This window comes from Bufo bufo, chromosome 1 (genome assembly GCF_905171765.1).
Source record: "Bufo bufo chromosome 1, aBufBuf1.1, whole genome shotgun sequence".
In the NCBI taxonomy this organism is placed as follows: Eukaryota; Metazoa; Chordata; class Amphibia; order Anura; family Bufonidae; genus Bufo; species Bufo bufo.
This window is the reverse complement of record NC_053389.1, coordinates 686,115,348-686,133,038: the sequence shown is the minus strand read 5'-3', so window position 1 is coordinate 686,133,038 and position 17,691 is coordinate 686,115,348. Positions and strand designations below refer to the sequence as shown.

General features: G+C 46.2%; 1 protein-coding gene across 1 annotated transcript in view; it reads left to right on the top strand.

Moving 5' to 3' along the window:
• The window catches only part of ABHD2 (abhydrolase domain containing 2, acylglycerol lipase), a 52,052-nt gene that overhangs the window by 19,268 nt on the left and 15,093 nt on the right, over window positions 1-17,691 (top strand). The window contains exons 2-5 of the mRNA XM_040414161.1: window positions 468-529; window positions 6,133-6,331; window positions 7,363-7,538; window positions 10,985-11,152. Coding sequence (XP_040270095.1) covers window positions 6,138-6,331; window positions 7,363-7,538; window positions 10,985-11,152 — 538 coding nt within the window. The 5' untranslated portion in view covers window positions 468-529; window positions 6,133-6,137. The remainder of the gene's footprint in view (window positions 1-467; window positions 530-6,132; window positions 6,332-7,362; window positions 7,539-10,984; window positions 11,153-17,691) is intronic.

Genomic DNA, 17,691 nt, shown 5'->3' with positions numbered 1-17,691 from the left:
CATGCGCCAGGACATAGGAGGAGCAGGTTTCTCTTCTCTTTTGATCTTTGAAAAAAATTTAAATACCGGATCCGTTATTCCAGATGATAACGGATTAGACAGATCCGTTGCCGGAACTGCCTGACGGATTCTAACAATGCTAGTGACAGTGAAAGTACCCTAAGGCATAGTGGTACACCATAGACTTTTTCCAGGATGCAGGTGCCCACAGAGAGGGCTCTGAGTGCTGCCTCTGGCACCCTTGCCATAGGTTCACCACCACTGGTCTATACCAACTGTCGCTGGGTAGCACTTAAGTAAAGGAATGCATTAAGTCAACAGCATCTTAAAGCCAGTGAAAGGTGAAGCTTCATTTTAATCCGAGATTTGTGTGTCCTGGTTGAACCTATTTGCTTAGTGCTTTGGGTCTACAGTGGTTCATAGTTTTATACATGTTCTGATGTTTGTATCTTTTTCTTCTCTTATAGATTAGATTGACCGCATCACTGTGCGCATCTTAATTCTTACTGTAGAAGATCTTCCAAAATTGGTGAGTTTGGGTCCTAGAATTATTATATATATATTTTTTAAAGAAAGAGCTCTAGAATGCAAAAAAACAAAACAAAGCAAAACCCGTTAAGGCACCTACTGCTGGGAGTCAGGCAGGTCCTGTCATAAATATTTCATTGATACATATTCATATCTGCATTGGATATTTGACTATTGGGTGGGTTGTGTACTGTGGTAAATACAGGGTAAAAGAGCAATTGGTGCCTGCACCAGCAGTAATGTAATGGAGCAGTGATTCTCAACCTGTGGCAGGTTAGGGGGATATGCGGGAGGTTTTCTTAACATCCAACTCTTGGGCCACTATTGGGGGGGGGGGTCATTATTATAAATTAGGTTGCACTTTGGGGACATTATTAATATTGGCTGCAGTATAAACTAACATTTGTTTTCCTTAGGGCTCATAATATGAGGGTCAATATTGTCTTATGGCACATATAAGGAGGCATTAGTACTAAAGGCACTCTATGGGGTGTTGGTCATTTTATATATATTTTTTTTCTACTGGGGGCACTAGTACTGCAGGCAGTACTATAAGGGGGCCTTTTTTTCAACTGGCTCACGTTATGGGAGCTCTATTAATACTGCCAGTACTGTAAGGGGGCATTTTTTTCTACTGGGACACATTATTGATGCGTTATTACCACTGGCGGCACTATAGGATTACATTATGGTGGGCTCTGATACTCCTGGGGACACTATAAGAGGAATAATTACTACTGGGGGGCATAATGGTTGGCTTTATTAATACATTATTACTACTGTGGATAGTATGGAAGCATTTTACTTCTGGAGCACAATGGGGGACATTATTACTACAATAGCTACTATTGCTGTAGGGGGCACCCTGGCACAGTATCAGTTTAGCACAGTATGTTTATGGCACAATTTGCTGGGCACAATTGTATTTGAGGGCACTGTGTAGCAACATCATTTGTGCTCTCTGTGTGGTACTAGTATTTTTCAATCTACAGTATTGGAGAACACAGAAGAACAAGAGAACAACAGTATTGGGGATGGAAGAACGAGGTGTTGAGAAGGATGATGAAAAAGTGGGAACCTAAGATGTCTGTGTGACATACTCTGCATAGACGAGACATGATTGAAAGAAGTAATCATGCCGGTCTGTAGGGCTGCAGCTATCAATTATTTTAGTAATCAAGTAATCTAACGATTAATCGAGTACTCTAATAAGAAAAAAAACACGTTTTTCTTTATAAAATGTCATCAGACCCCCATGCCATCAGCTCCCCCATGCCATCACTCCTCTGTGCCATCACTCATGTGCCATCAGCTCCCCCCATGCCATCAGTCCTTCAGTGCTATCAGCTCTCTTATGCCATCAGTCCCCCAGTGCCATCACTCCTCTGTGCCATCAGCTCCCCCCCCCCAGTGCCATCACTTCTCTGTGCCATCAGCTCCCCCCCCAGTGCCATCACTCCTCTGTGCCATCAGCTCCCCCCAGTGCCATCACTCCTCTGTGCCATCAGCTCCCCCCCCCCAGTGCCATCACTCCTCTGTGCCATCAGCTCCCCCCCCCAGTGCCATCACTCCTCTGTGCCATCAGCTCCCCCCCCAGTGCCATCACTCCTCTGTGCCATCAGCCCCCCCCCCCAGTGCCATCACTCCTCTGTGCCATCAGCTCCCCCCCCCCAGTGCCATCACTCCTCTGTGCCATCAGCTCCCCCCCCCCAGTGCCATCACTCCTCTGTGCCATCAGCTCCCCCCCCCAGTGCCATCACTCCTCTGTGCCATCAGCCCCCCCCCCCCAGTGCCATCACTCCTCTGTGCCATCAGCTCCCCCCCCCAGTGCCATCACTCCTCTGTGCCATCAGCTCCCCCCCCCCCCAGTGCCATCACTCCTCTGTGCCATCAGCTCCCCCCCACAGTGCCATCACTCCTCTGTGCCATCAGCTCCCCCCCCCAGTGCCATCACTCCTCTGTGCCATCAGCTCCCCCCCCAGTGCCATCACTCCTCTGTGCCATCAGCTCCCCCCCCCAGTGCCATCACTCCTCTGTGCCATCATCCCCTCCGATGCCAGCGTGCCCTCATCTTCCCCAGTGCCACCATCTCCGCTCCTAGTCTCCAGCAGCCCTTTTATACTTACCTTTCCTGTATGGGCGCTGCTCCACAACTCCTCTGTCTTCTCCGCGCACTGTCGTCCTGATGTCACGCAGCGTCGGGTCATAGTGCACGCATACACGTGTCAGGATCCAGTGCAGCGCGCAGGCCGACGGGTGACCACAGAGCGGTGAGTAATAGCAAGCGCTTCGCTCCTGCTCCGTGGTCACATGACAACAACAAATCCTTGATGCAAAAAATTTGAATTGCGAATTTTTTTGATGTCGAATTACTCGATTCAATCGAGTAATCGTTTCAGCCCTAGCGCTCTGGTCCTAATGGACAAGATGAGGAAAGAGAACATAAGAACATAGATAATATCAGAGTCTGTCATTTTGACAGGAAGATTAGTGCTTCAGGCCAGGCTATTCTCTCTGTCAGATCTGAAGAAACTGCTGACAGGGCTTTAAAATGGAGCTATGACAGCGGAGTGCTACCTTTCATCACTGTTCTCTTCCTTGGGGGTACTCTGTTACAAGGGTCACTTGGCACGAAAAGGTTGAGATCCACTGTTCTAGAGGACCCTTCTGCAATTTCACAGCATTATCCGTTTGGTGTTTGTTACTTGACTGAAAGCAGCTGTAAAGCTCTGTACGCACTGCGTCTGAGTTCTGCATTTAGTGCTCCTAGTCACTTAATTGTATATATTCTTAAAAGTATATAGGCACTCAATCACCTATAATAATAATAATAATAATCCCAATCAATAATCCCAAAAGAAGACAAACTCGTATATACAGAATACATCCTATAAGTAAAAAAAATCTTAAAAATAAAACAATCATATGGGTAAATTTTTTAAAAAATAAATGTATTGATATCAATTAAAAGGCATCCCCCTACCTGTGCACTCTCGGGGGTATAATAGTACTAGGGATCGACCGATATTGATTTTTTAGGGCCGATACCGATAATTTGTGAACTTTCAGGCCGATAGCCGATAATTTATACCGATATTCTGGGAATTTTAATTTTTGAGAAAAAAAAAAATTCCTACACAAATCTGCTGAAAATTAATGTTTATTGTTAATGTGTATTTTTTTGTTTATTGTTAATGTGTATTTTTTCATAAATCTTTTTCATTTATACTTAATATTTTTGTGGGTTTTTTTTTGTTTTTTTTTTACTAACTTTTAGCCCCCTTAGGGACTAGAACCCTTGTCCTATTCACCCTGATAGATCTCTATCAGGGTGAATAGGATCTCACACTGTCCCTGCTGCTCTGTACTTTGTGCACACAGCAGCAGGGAGCTGAACATGGCAGCCAGGGCTTCAATAGCGTCCTGGCAGCCATGGTAACCGATCGGAGCCCCAGGCTTACACTGCTGGGGCTCCGATCGGAGGAGCAGGGGAGAGGGGATCCTGTGGCCACTGCCACCAATGAGTAATACTGGGTGGGGGGGGGGGGGGGCGCACTGCGCCACCAATGTTTTTACTATTGGCTGGGATTGGGGTGGGGGCGCACTGCGCCACCAATGATTAATACTGGGGGGCTTGGGGGGGGCGCACTGCGCCACCAATGAAGATAAGTCTCTCAATCATTCATATACAGGAGTCGGGAGCTGGCTGCAGAATCACATAGCCGGCTCCCGACCTCTATGAACTGTAGCTGCGATCCGCGGCACCTGAGGAGTTAACTACCGCGGACCGCAGCTGCCATTCATAGAGGTCGGGAGCCGGCTATGTGATTCTGCAGCCAGCTCCCGCCTCCTGTATATGAATGAATGAAAGACTCCTCTTCATTGGTGGCGCAGCGGCCACAGCCCCTCCCCTCCTCTTGTCTTCTCTTTTGTCATTGGCGGCAGCGGCAGCAGTAGCACAGGGGGAGGAGACACTGCTTCCTTCTCCCCTGTGCTGCGGAGGGAACACAGAGAGCGCTGAGAGCAGCGCGTTCTGTGTTCCCCATACGTTATCGGTATATCGGCAAAATAGATGCCGATAACGTTCAAAATCCTCAATATCGGCCGATAATATCGGCCAAACCGATAATCGGTCGATCCCTAAATAGTACTACCAATTCTGATTGCAAAGTTATTCACTGAAGTTAAACAGTCCAATTTCTAGTGTAAGCATATTGCAGGATATAGCACTCCTCTTATTCAATAAATCAGATCCACAAATGGTAAGAGTACATTTTCTATCTGCCTTTTGTGTCCAAGTATTTATTTCAGCCCGCGTATCCAAAAACACAGAGTCTCTGATAATTCGAACGGGCACATACAATGCAGTATTGGTTGTATAATTGCAGTCTACTTAGTGTCCCATCTGGAACCCTATCCCGCTGTCATACAGGTTGCTTTCAATCAATTGTCCTCTCGCTGCAAATATTGATATATAGTATTCACTTAGGGCTCTTTCACACCTGCGTTCTTTTCTTCCGGCATAGAGTTCCGTCGTCGGGGCTCTATGCCGGAAGAATCCTGATCAGGATTATCCTAATGCATTCTGAATGGAGTGAAATCCGTTCAGGATGCATCAGGATGTCTTCAGTTCCGGAACGGAACGTTTTTAGGCCGGAGAAAATACCGCAGCATGCTGCGCTTTTTGCTCCGGCCAAAAATCCGGAACACTTGCCGCAAGGCCGGATCCGGAATTAATGCCCATTGGAAGGCATTGATCCGGATCCGGCCTTAAGCTAAACGTCGTTTCGGCGCATTGCCGGAGCCGACATTTAGCTTTTTCAGAGTGGTTACCATGGCTGCCGGGACGCTAAAGTCCTGACAGCCATGGTAAGTGTAGTGGGGAGCGGGGGAGCAGTGTACTTACCGTCCGTGCGGCTCCCCGGGCGCTCCAGAGTGACGTCAGGGCGCCCCAAGCGCATGGATCACTTGATCGCATGGATCACGTCATCCATGCGCATGGGGCGCTCTGACGTCATTCTGGAGCGCCCCGGGAGCCGCACGGACTGTAAGTATACCGCTCCCCACTACTACTATGGCAGCCAGGACTTTAATAGCGTCCTGGGTGCCATAGTAACACTGAAAGCATTTGGAAGACGGTTCAGTCTTCAAATGCTTTCAGTACACTTGCGTTTTTCCGGATCCGGCAGGCACCTCCGGCAACGGAAGTGCATGCCGGATCCCAACAACGCAAGTGTGAAAGAGGCCTTACCCGTGGGTTATTACGGAGTTCAGTGCTCCTGGTGGCGTCCCACGTGTCATGGAGCACTGAGTGTCTCTAACCTCCGCTTAGTTTTGTTGGTGCTCCTTGTTGGCGTCTCGCACGTGTATCCGACACCATGGCAGCCATTTTTATTTTATTTTATTGTAATTCTACAATTGAAGTCAGTGGGTGACACATGCCACAGTACACCTACAGTGGCGTAAGCCGGGAAGTCTTCCTGACGTATACCTCTGACAAAGGGCCTTAGATTAGTATTTTGTCACCAATCAAAATAGTAAAAATGTTCATTGACTTGTGTGGGGAAAGGCTTAACGCAGTGGTGATTTTCTTTTTCTTTGCAGTCAAGATGAGTATGATGTTGGAAACCCCAGAGATGCCCGCTGTCTTTGACGGGATGAAGCTGGCGGCTGTGGCCGCTGCCCTCTATGTCATTGTACGCTGCTTAAACTTAAAGAGTCCAACTGCTCAACCAGGTCTCCTCTACCAAGACACGGCATTGAACCGCTTCCTATTAAAATCCTGCTCCTTGCTGACCAAAGAGTGAGTAACCAGCTATGCAGTCCCAGCTTTTCCTGTGCAGGGTTTGTACAGTTCCTGCCATTGTTAAAGGTTAATCATTTGCTTGGCAGAAACTAAGCATCAAGTAGATATAAAGAAATGTAATGGGGGAGTGAGAGGACTTTGCGCTGAAGTTAACCTATGTGGTGCTTGCCATTTCTTTGCATAGTGCATGATTTTCTAGCGGTTGTCCACTTTGCCATTTTGATAGAAGGGCCACCAGCTGCTGGGACCCCCAGTAACTAGCAGGATTGGTGATAAATGGGATCATGGGACCTGCCACCGATTACGAGATCAGGGGTTCCATGTCTGCACACATCCCCCTCCTCTGCATGGGAGAGCTTGATCCATTCTGCTCTATGGGACTGACGCAGGTAGTCAGGCGCTGTATTTGGCTATTTTTGGGCTACCCGTAGGCAATGAATGGATCGACAGAGTGCATGACTAACCACCGCTTCATTTATGCTGCTCCCCACTGCAATGAGGAGGAAAGGGGGCACATGATCCCTGATCTTGTAATAAATGTCAATTCTGGGAAGACCCCCTTTAAAGTTTTTATTTTTTTTATGAATTCAGAATTACCTGAAGGTCTTAGCCAGCTTCACCTATTGAATGATTCATACTTACCTGCTCTATGCCATTCCTGTCCTACGAGCTGGCTGCTGTGTCATCTTCTGGTCCCCGGCTTGTTTATATCTGTGCGGGGCATGGACGTGGTCACTGGCACCACTAAAGCCGTTTAGCAGTGAGGAGTCACTTAGCGAAACAAAGTGACAGTTTCCTGAGAATTGAAAGATTGGAACCAGTATGGCTAAATGTGTCACTTCTGCAAAATTAGCTCCTTCAACCGAGTAGAAAAATGTCTTTGTTCTTAAAACATAATAACCAAAGGCGATCGCTCTAACTTTGATTTGCTATTGGAAATCCACTTTAAATCACTGCTGAAACTTGGTGTGTTTTAATTACGTTGGCTGCCTAGTCCAGGAATTCATCTAATAATGACATTTTGTTAGGTACATTCCACCACTAATCTGGGGAAAAAGTGGACATATCCAAACTGCACTATATGGAAAGATGGGACGAGTCAGCTCTCCGAATCCATACGGATTGCGCAAGTATCTAACAATGCCCGATGGAGCTACTGCAACATTTGATCTCTTTGAGCCTCTTGCTGAACATTGCACTGGAGGTAAGTGAAGATATAATGGCTTTAAACAGACTGTAAAAGAGATTCATGTCTAGGGTACTTTCACACTAGGGTTTTTCTTTTTCGGTATTGAGTTCCGTCATGGGGGCTCAATACCGGAAAAAAACTAATCAGTTTTATCCTAATGCATTCGGAACGCAGAGCATTCTGTATAGGATGCATCAGGATGTCTTCAGTTCAGTCACTGTGCGGTTTTTGGACGGAGAAAATACCGCAGCATACTGCAGTATTTTCTCCGTCCAGAATTCCGGAACACTTGCATTAAGTGTTGATCCGGCATTATTTTACATTGAAATGCATTAATGCCGGATCCGGCCCCAAGTGTTCTGGCAAAACAGATCCAGTTTTGCGGTCTACGCGTGCGCAGACCTTTTAAAAATGTGAAAAAGATAAATACGGATCCAATTTTCCAGAGAGACGGAACCGCTATTGCAATACATTTGTGAGACTGATCCGCATCCGTCTACAAATGGTATCAGTTTGCATACAGATTGCCGGATCTGGCAGAATCCAGCGACACTGGTGTGAAAGTAGCCTTAACCAGTCAGATGTTACCTGTCCTTTTCTGAGGTCCAGTTTACCACATACATTTCAACCCCCCACCCTGTTTTCTCCAAGCCTCCTTCACAGGAGTGATTGGTTAATATAATGAAGCTGACTGATTTCTGTTGCCTTAGTGGGACCTTAGGAGCATAACACCTTCTAGCATGGCAAGGCGATAAAACTTCCCACATCCCCTAGTAGTTGTAGGTCTGGTCATGTACCTTTAGTTAAAAGGGTTCTTTACCTTTTTTCTTACTGATAATATATCCATTGGATAGGTCATCAGCATCTGATCGGCAGAGGTAAAAGGTAAAGAACTCCTTTTAAGCTTGTGCAAGACCAAGCTCTACCTTTAGCAATTGAGTGAATGTAATATAATATCTAATATTGCCCCTGCAGTCATTCCGACTGGGCTGTTTAATGGATCCCCTCTTTTGCCACAATGGAAAACTGCCTCTGGTATATTCACATTGATCACTATGCAGTATTATGTTTTCCATGCTGGTGGTTTTTAGAGGTGATTATGCTAGAGAAGGGCTGGTTGATTATGGACACCCCCTGCGATGTACTACCGTGTATGGCGGTGCATTTGTTTTGTAGATCCTCCTTTTTGCAGTAGTTTTCCCTCTGGTTCATAGGACTCAACTCAGCACTAGTGGACTTAAAGGGGTTCTCCAGGATTTTGATAGTGATGACCTATCTTCAGGATAGGTCATCACTATCAGATTAGTGGGGTCTGACTCTCGGCACCCCCGCAGAGCAGCTATATGTAGAGGCCACTGCACTCTGAACACTTAGGCCTCTTCCTAAGCCAGTGTCGTCACCATACATCAGTCACATGGCCTAGGCGCAGCTCGGTACCTTTCAAGTGAATTGGGCTGAGCTGCGATACCAAGCACAGCTATTTGAAAAAAGCAAAGCAGCGCTCACCTGCAGCCAACGACTTAAGAACGACTGGACTCAACGGTTTAAACTGTAGAAGGAAAGGTTGTAGTCCAGCTTCTAAAAAAGTTGTCCTTTTATTTCATGCAGTAAAAATTTCCAAACACAAGACTGGTATGTGGTCTACACGTTTCGGACCTATGAATCACGGTCCTTACTCATGACAATGCTACCATAGACTCGTGGACCTTATGAGTCCCTGTCCCGCCAATCCAACTGGAGTACTGAGTCACGTGACTCGTAAAGAACAGGAGAAAACCTAGGATCAAATTCCCTTAAAATTAACACCTCATGTGCCACAAAATACAAAACATTGTGATATCTGCCCATTATAAAAACAGTGAACTATAAAGACATGAAGCACATATCTCAAACCTTTTGAACATATTGATGGTATTCCAAGATTAGATCATACTTTTTATTGAGCTCCTAGCTCAAACATCTAGTAAGTTTCTCGACTGAGAAGCTTACGTCTGTGATCGCCCCCTCTGACAGGTAGAGACACCCTTTCGATTCCCTGTACAGAAAGCGAAGAGGTTTTCCCTTGGTGCACTACGGCAAAGTGCAAACTCGCCGCAGAAACATTACGGGTTAGATGATGCGGCACATCAGATAGATGTTTCCGAACTCTGGTTTTAATAGAGTTCGTTGTGCAGCCTACATATTGTAAATGACAAATTGTGCAGGTGATCAGATATACCGGTACTGCATGATCGGTATTGCAATTTAAATATTTCTTACTATCCTAGTCTCTGTCATTTGCAAAAGAATGAAAGGTTTTACTGACCACCATGTGATTACAGCAGATACACTTCGTATGGCCACATTCATAGCTGCCTTTACATGTAAGCCATGTGGGTCTGATTTTCGGACGTTGATAAAATAAACTAGGACTAATTGACCCAGAGTAGGTGCTTTACGATTCCAGCGGTCACTATTCCACTCCACTCTCTGTCAAATTCCAGGACCGGCAAATGACGCTTTACTTTTTTTACAAATCTCTTGATGTTCCTCACTATATCTTGTAGTAAAGGTAACCTGCCTGCTTTTAGGTCTGACCGCTATGGCTTTCTTGTTTTTTAATCAAAACTTATTGGGGAATACTAAGGAATTCCTGTCTAGGGAGCAAGCCCCTTTCTTAGCTCCCTGTGCACACTGTGCAGCATAAGATCTCGGGTGTAATCTGCTGCTAATTTGTTCTGATTCCTGCATGAAAGCTTCCATGCTGGAGCAGTTGCGTCTGGCTCTCACTAGTATGAATAATGTGACGGGTGACCTGAAGTTGCCAATAATATGGTGTTCCCTGCTGTTTCTTTCCTGTGCGTAGAGGTATACATTTTATGAAGCTAGTATGTCTCTCTCTAGCCTTAAATCCCAACAAAAAAAGATGGACCGCATATCGTGATGTAAGCTCCTTCAGCTTACATCACTTATGTTGATGACCTATACTGAGGATAGGCCATCCATATGAAAATCCAGGATAACCCCTATTAATGTGACCATAATTAAGAAAGTTGTGCATTCGTTAGGGCATAGTGACATAAGGGTCCATTCACACGTCCGTAGTGTATTGCGGATCCGCAATACACCCGGATGGCACCCCCATAGAACTGCCTATTCTATTTTTTTCCTGAGCCGCGGACCGGAAGATTGGGGCACGCTCCGGAAATGCGGATGCGGACAGCACACTGTGTGCTGTACGCATCCATTCCTTCCCCATAGAGAATGAATGGGTCCGCACCCGTACCGCAGAATTGTGTGAATGGACCTTAATACTGCATTTGTGGCTGCAGCCGGTTTCTCCTGGTGGTAACCGCTAATAACTGGAGGTTACAGAAGCTGACCCTACAGTGAGCAGGGGTTATCCACATGGGACCTGCTCTAGCTGAAAGTTGTGTACCTAACATATGCCACAAAAGATTATTTTCTTTATTCCTAAACAGAGAGTGTTATCATGGTCATATGCCCGGGGATAGCCAATCACAGCGAAAAGCAGTATATTCGGACGTTTGTGGACTACGCCCAGAAAAATGGCTATAGATGTGCCGTGCTGAATCACCTTGGAGCTTTGCCAAACATTGAGTTAACGTCTCCACGCATGTTCACTTATGGTATGTACCTTTTAACTGTCTAGTGTCTATGTATTTTCTCTTTCATGTCTGATCCGTTTTAGACGCAGGTTTTAATAAAGCCCAAAGCTGGTGAAGGATCTGCTAAAGTTATGAAGATGCACAGGCCTCTCCATAACTTCAGCGCATCCAGCGCCAGTTCAAAATGTAGAACTGGCATGAACGGGGCGAAGTCGCAGATAGCGGCGCGACTAACTGCTGCGCCACCATCTGCGCCTGAAATACGCCTAATTTAGGCATATTTCAGCTTGGTAAATGACCCGCTAAATCTTTCATTTCATTTATTCTAGGTTTAATAAGGTTTTCCAGGATTATTTTTTTTTAAACTGATGGCCTGTTCTCTGGATAGGTCATCAGTATCTGATTGGTGGGGGGCTGACACCCAGGACCCCCAGCGATCAGCTGTTTGAGAAGACACCGGTGCTCCTGTGAGCGATGCTGCCTTCTCTGCTCACCAAGCACAGCGCCGTACATTGTTTAACGGATGTGCTTGGTATCGCAGCTCAGCCCTTTTCACTTCAATGGGAACTGAGCTGCTCCTAGGCCGCGTGATACAGGAACGTGACGTCACTGGCCTAGGGAAAGCAGAGAGAAGGCCTGATAGTTCATCAGTAAAAAAAAAAAAAAAGGATGTGGAACCGCCCTGTACCTCACATGGATCCAAAGATTTGATCACTTATTGCCACAATTGCAGCTCAGGCGGTGTGCACTTTCTCAGGAGTGTGTCCTTTTTTCTGAGGATAGAACTAAGCATGTATGTCAACCTCGGTGAGCTGGTCAGAGAATTTTAAAAAAAGGGGCAAACAGCAGGTGGCGCTATACAAGTAGATTTCAGTGAGTAGCTCGGGCTATACTAAATATTTAACGACCTTCAATTACAAAAGTATTCAGATCCAGGTGCTGGTTTGAAAACTGTGGGATAACCGGATGCTGCTTGAGATGCTCATGAAGTAAAATTTGGCTAAGAGGGGTGGTTTTGCCGGTCCATCATTTTATGTAAATGTGTATTCATGATGGCGATAGCAGACTACTTATCTGCTGAAAACATGATCTGTCGTGTTGGAAGGTTTCACCCCTGGTGAGCTGAAACTGCTGGTATTTGGCACGATTGGCTTAATGTGGCGATTTATTCCATGTGTCTGGCCAGTCTGATTCAATGTCCGAGCACATAGCAGCATCCGGGTCACTAGGTAACGCCTCATACGGTGAAATAAAGTTTAATTCACTTACAAGAAAATGGGTTGCCCTTGAATAATAAAATAGAGGGAATTGCAGGATGAAAAAGGTTTGCAACATGCCAGATCTGTTTTAAGTTTTGTACTGCATTGGCGATACCTTATGCCAGCCTATATGGGAACATTGCCAGCGGGCATTCATGTTCAGTGGCCATGTCATTTTTACCACTTCATTCATTATTCATGCACACTCATACACTTGATCATAAGATGGTCCAATATGATGCATTATGGAGTCAGTGGCGTTTCTGCATTCCCTGAAACAGGATCACATTTGAAAACCCATTCTTTACATTTTAGGCTACTTTCACACTGGCGTTTCTGGGTCCGCCTGTGAGATCCGTTTCAGCGGCCCAAAACGGATCAGTTTAGCCCCAATGCCTTCTCAATGGATAAGGATCCGCTCAGAATGCATCAGTTTGGCTCCGTTGCGCCTCCATTCCGCTCTGGAGGCGGACACCAAAACGCTGCTTGCAGCGTTTTGGTGTCCGCCTGACGATGCAGAGGCAAACACAATGTAAGTCAATGGGGATGGATCCGTTTTCACTGACAAAATATGGTGCAATTGAAAACGGATCCGCCTCCCATTGACTTTCAGTGTTCATGGTAATGCAAACAGATCCGTTCTGAATGGATACAAGCGTTTGCATTATAGGTGCGGATCCATCTGTGCAGATACCAGACGGATCCGCACCTAACGCAGGTGTGAAAGTAGCCTTAGTGATACTTTTCCCATTTTATAAATTATTTAACTGATCAAGGTTTTCAGGAACAAGACTCCTTGAGATTTATGAAACAAATACATCGGTCTTGTAAGGCCCTGTTCACAGATGTCTGATTTTGGTGGGTATTCTGAGAACAGTCCGCATCTCTCACACGTGAATGGGGATTCCAAAACCAGCGTCACATGCTTCAGAAAATGTCTTCTTGCGGATGGCACGCAGACCGATTCATTTCTATGGTTCTATGTCATCTGTGTGGCCATTATATTCTAGGACAAATTATAGAACATATCCTATTCTTGTCCTGACGGGTGAGTTAAAATTGCAGAATGCACACGGCCGGTATCTGTATTTTTGGATCCGTGGTTTGCAGAGCGCAAAATGGATATGGATGGGCCTAATTTGCACAGAAATATAAAAAATGAGAGTGGGGCTAATCCTTGTGTGGATCCGCAGCAGAAATCCAAGTGTAAGGGCTCCTACACACAAGCACGTGTGCCCTGTGCCTGTATTGCGGACCGCAATTGACTTGAATGGGTCTGCAATCCTCAAGATACGGAGCAGAGGCATGGATTGGAAGAACTCCGAAGCGCTTCATGGGATTTCAGTCAGTGCCTCTGCACCGCAAAAAAAATAGAACATGTCCTATTTTAAATTTTTCTTTTTTTACGGTGCGGACCATCTCTTGCAGATCGTGGACCCATTCAAGTCAGTGGGTCTGCATCTGCAAACAGCGTGCGCACAGATGTTGTCCATGCATTGCGGACCGCTGTTTCCAGTTCGCAGCACCAGAAACGCACACTTTGGTGCATGAAACCTCAAGGCCCCTTTACACAAGCAGATAATTGATTCAATTGAGCGACCATTGAGTTGTTATTCGAGTCGTTAAGGTTCGTTTGACAACCCTTTATTGTCCACTCATGTGAAGGCGCCTTCCAATTTCTCCGGCAGAACTTGTAGTAATATGCACATCTTTTGAACATATAGGGGATCATTTATCAAACTGGTGTAAAGTAGAACTGGCTCAGTTGCCCATAGCAACCACTCAGATTCCACTCATTTCGTTTCCAAAGGAGCTGTGAAAAATTAAAGGAGGAATCTGGTTACTATGGGCAACTAAGTCAGTTTGATAAATGACCCCCATAATGCCTTTTCTGCTACGTTCTGCAAGGACAACAATATTTCACTTGCTATCTGTACGACGTTAAGCAGTCAGGAGATGTCCCAGGACAGTGTACCTTGGCCGTCTGACAGCAACTTGTCTAATATCGATGTCCGCTTAACTTGGGAACATAATCAGAGAGACCTAAGTCCTATTAGTACATCAAAGAAGGTCACTGTGCAGTAAACAGCTGGCGTAATGGCAGATGGATAAGAAAAGGAATCCCTGTAGCATTTACACAGAACCACCCCCTGGGGTCATCACTAGACTGCCAATGTGCATTGCCCGGCACAAAACTATTGACCTCTTTTGAGATGCCCCTGTACAATTTCTGCTCGGATAGAGGGTACCTTAATAGTAATAAGCAGTTCTAGGACTCCATCGTTCTCAGACAGACACAGCAGCACCAGGGCGTGTCTTGAAAGCGTTCTGCCTGATCATAGAGAGATCTGTGTGGAAGTTCAAAGCAGCGCACTCCTTTCTGGGCAAGAAGGGGAGCTAAATGCAATTGGCATAGAACATGGTGAATGGCTAGATCCAGGGGAGCTGAGCAAACCACCAGGGAATCAAATATTAAAGTGGTTATCAGGAAAATATATTTATGACTTAGGATCCATTCACACATCTGTATATGTTTTGCGGATCCGCAAAACACGTACACCGGCAATGTGCGTTTGCGGATCGCACATCGCCGGCACTCTCGTAGAAAATGCCTTTTCTTATCCACAATTGCGGACAAGAATAGGACCTGTTCTATTTTTTTTGCGGATCCACAAATGTGGATGCAGACCGCACATTCCAGCCCCATTGAACATGAATGGGTCAGCACCTGTTCCGCAAAATTGCCGAACGGATGCGGATCCATTTTGCGGACGTGTGAATGGACCCTTATCCTCAGGATAGGTAATCAATATTAGTTCTGTGGGGGTGTGACATCAACTGTTAGAAGAGCGCTGCTTCCTCTTCCTAGGTAAGGCTACTTTCACACCTGCGTTAGGTGCGGATCCGTCTGGTATCTGCACAGACGGATCCGCACCTATAATGCAAACTCTTAGATCCGTTCAGAACGGATCCGTTTGCATTACCATGAACAAAAAAAAAAAAAAATATTTTTTTTTTGTTCATGATAATGCAAACTGATCCGTTTTGACTTTACATTGAAAGTCAATGGGGGACGCATCCGTTTGAAAATTGAGCCATATTGTGTCAACTTCAAATAGATCCGTCCCCATTGACTTACATTGTAAGTCTGGACGGATCCGTTTGCCTCCGCACGGCCAGGCGGACACCCGAACGCTGCAAGCAGCGTTCAGGGGTCCGCCTGCTGAGCGGAGCGGAGGACAAACGGCGCCAAACTCATGCATTCTGAGCGGATCCGCATCCACTCAGAATGCATTAGGGCTGGACGGATCCGTTCGGGGCCGCTTGTGAGAGCCTTCAAACGGAACTCACAAGCGGAGCCCCGAACGCTAGTGTGAAAGTAGCCTTAGTGACATTCAAGTCAGCTGAGCTGCAGTACCAAGCACTGCCACTATACATTGTATAGCGCTGTCCTTGGAAAGCTGCCGGAAGGCTGCATTGCTCACCTGAGTGCAGCTGATAGTCAGGGGTGTCGGGACTTGGACCCCTGCTGATGTGATAATGATCACCTGTCCTGAGGATAAGTCATCATTATCAGTTACCCGATAACCCCTTTAGGCCCCTTTCACATGAGCGTGACGGATTGACTCCGGATGCGTTCAGTTAAACTCGCACCATTTTGCAAGCAAGTTCAGTCAGTTTTGTCTTCAAATGCGTTCAGTTCAGTTTTTTTCTGTGCGTTTTGATGCGTTTTTCACGCGTGTGATAAACTGAAAAACAAAATTTCCTAGCAACCATCAGTTAAAAACGCTTGCTTGCTGATGCGATGCACTTTTCACGGAAGCCCCATTTACTTTTATGGGGCCAGGGCTGCGTGAAAAACGCAGAATATAGACCATGCTGTGTTTTTCACGCAACACAGAACTGATGTGTGAAAAAAATATAAAAGCTCATGTACACAGACCCATTGAAATGATGGGCCCGGATTCAGTGCGGGTGCAATGCGTTCACGTGACGCTTTGCACCCACGTAAAACTCGCTCGTGTGAAAGGGGCCTAAGGCTCTATCCTTCTGTGGAGCTAGTGACGTTATAAGGCCTCATGCACACGGCCGTTGTTTGGGTCCGCATCCGAGCCGCCGTTTTTGCGGCTCGGATGCGGACCCATTCACTTCAATGGGGCTGCAAAAGATGCGGCCAGCACTCCGTGTGCTGTCCGCATCCGTTGCTCCGTTCCGTGGCCCCGCAAAAAAAAATAGAACATGTCCTATTCTTGTCCGTTTTTTGCGGACAAGAATAGGCATTTCTACAGTGGGCCGCCCGTTCCGTTCTGCAAATTGCGGAAGGCACACGGGCGGCTTCCGTTTTTTGCAAATCCGTGGTTTGCGGACCGCAGAAAAACGGAACGGTCGTGTGCATGAGGCCTTACTGCATTAAATTCCACTACCTTAGACCTTCAAGAAGGTCTCGGACGCTGTGCACACAGATGCCTCAGACAGAAGGTCCTGATGTGCCGCTGCATAGCCAACAGTGGGGTGCATCACCCATTGGCCACAGTGTTAAAACAAAATGCTGCATGGTATGTGGTTTTGCAGTGGCCTACTGTATAAGAAAGCGCAGTCTCCTAGACAGTTAATAAGATATACTAATGTATACCAGTCCGACAGAGGGGAAAAAAAGGCACTCCTTTAGCGTCCGCCAGGTGAAGGGGCGCTGTGGATACGTGTGACTAGGATATGCCAGACAGAAGGCTGAAACGCAGTCTGCACAGAGTCTGAAATAGTGTTGTGTGTTTTTTTTTTTTTCTGTTGTCTAAACCTCGGTCCATCTTATATTCCATAAAATCTGGTAGATGATTAAAACCTGCCGCCCACTTCTACCTGTTCATTACACCAGGCGCTGGAGTGCTATGAAGCCGCACACAACCTATACACATGACATGAAAGCCATTCGGATTTATTCCCTATATTTGTGGTCCTTAGAAAGCTTTGCGGCCATCGCCCAAGCTAGGCAATTAAAAGAAATGTGTTTGTACTTATCCTAATCTCCAATGTTCTTTCCAGGATCTTGAAGATTGGCATTTGTGCTCACCCCATATGATGCCAACACTGTTGTTTGGCGTGCTGGTAATCCGCTTTCAGCATATTTCCTCTGGAGGTTTAGGAGCAGCTCTCTGTATACCCATTGTATCTACACTGGAGCTTACTTTAAACCTTTCCTACCCCTGAGAAAATGCTTTGGCCCTCGATTCTTACCTCTTGTAGTAAATGGAAGCTACACAGAGTAGCAGGATAAGCAATGCTGCGTCCACAACTCCAGGGGCT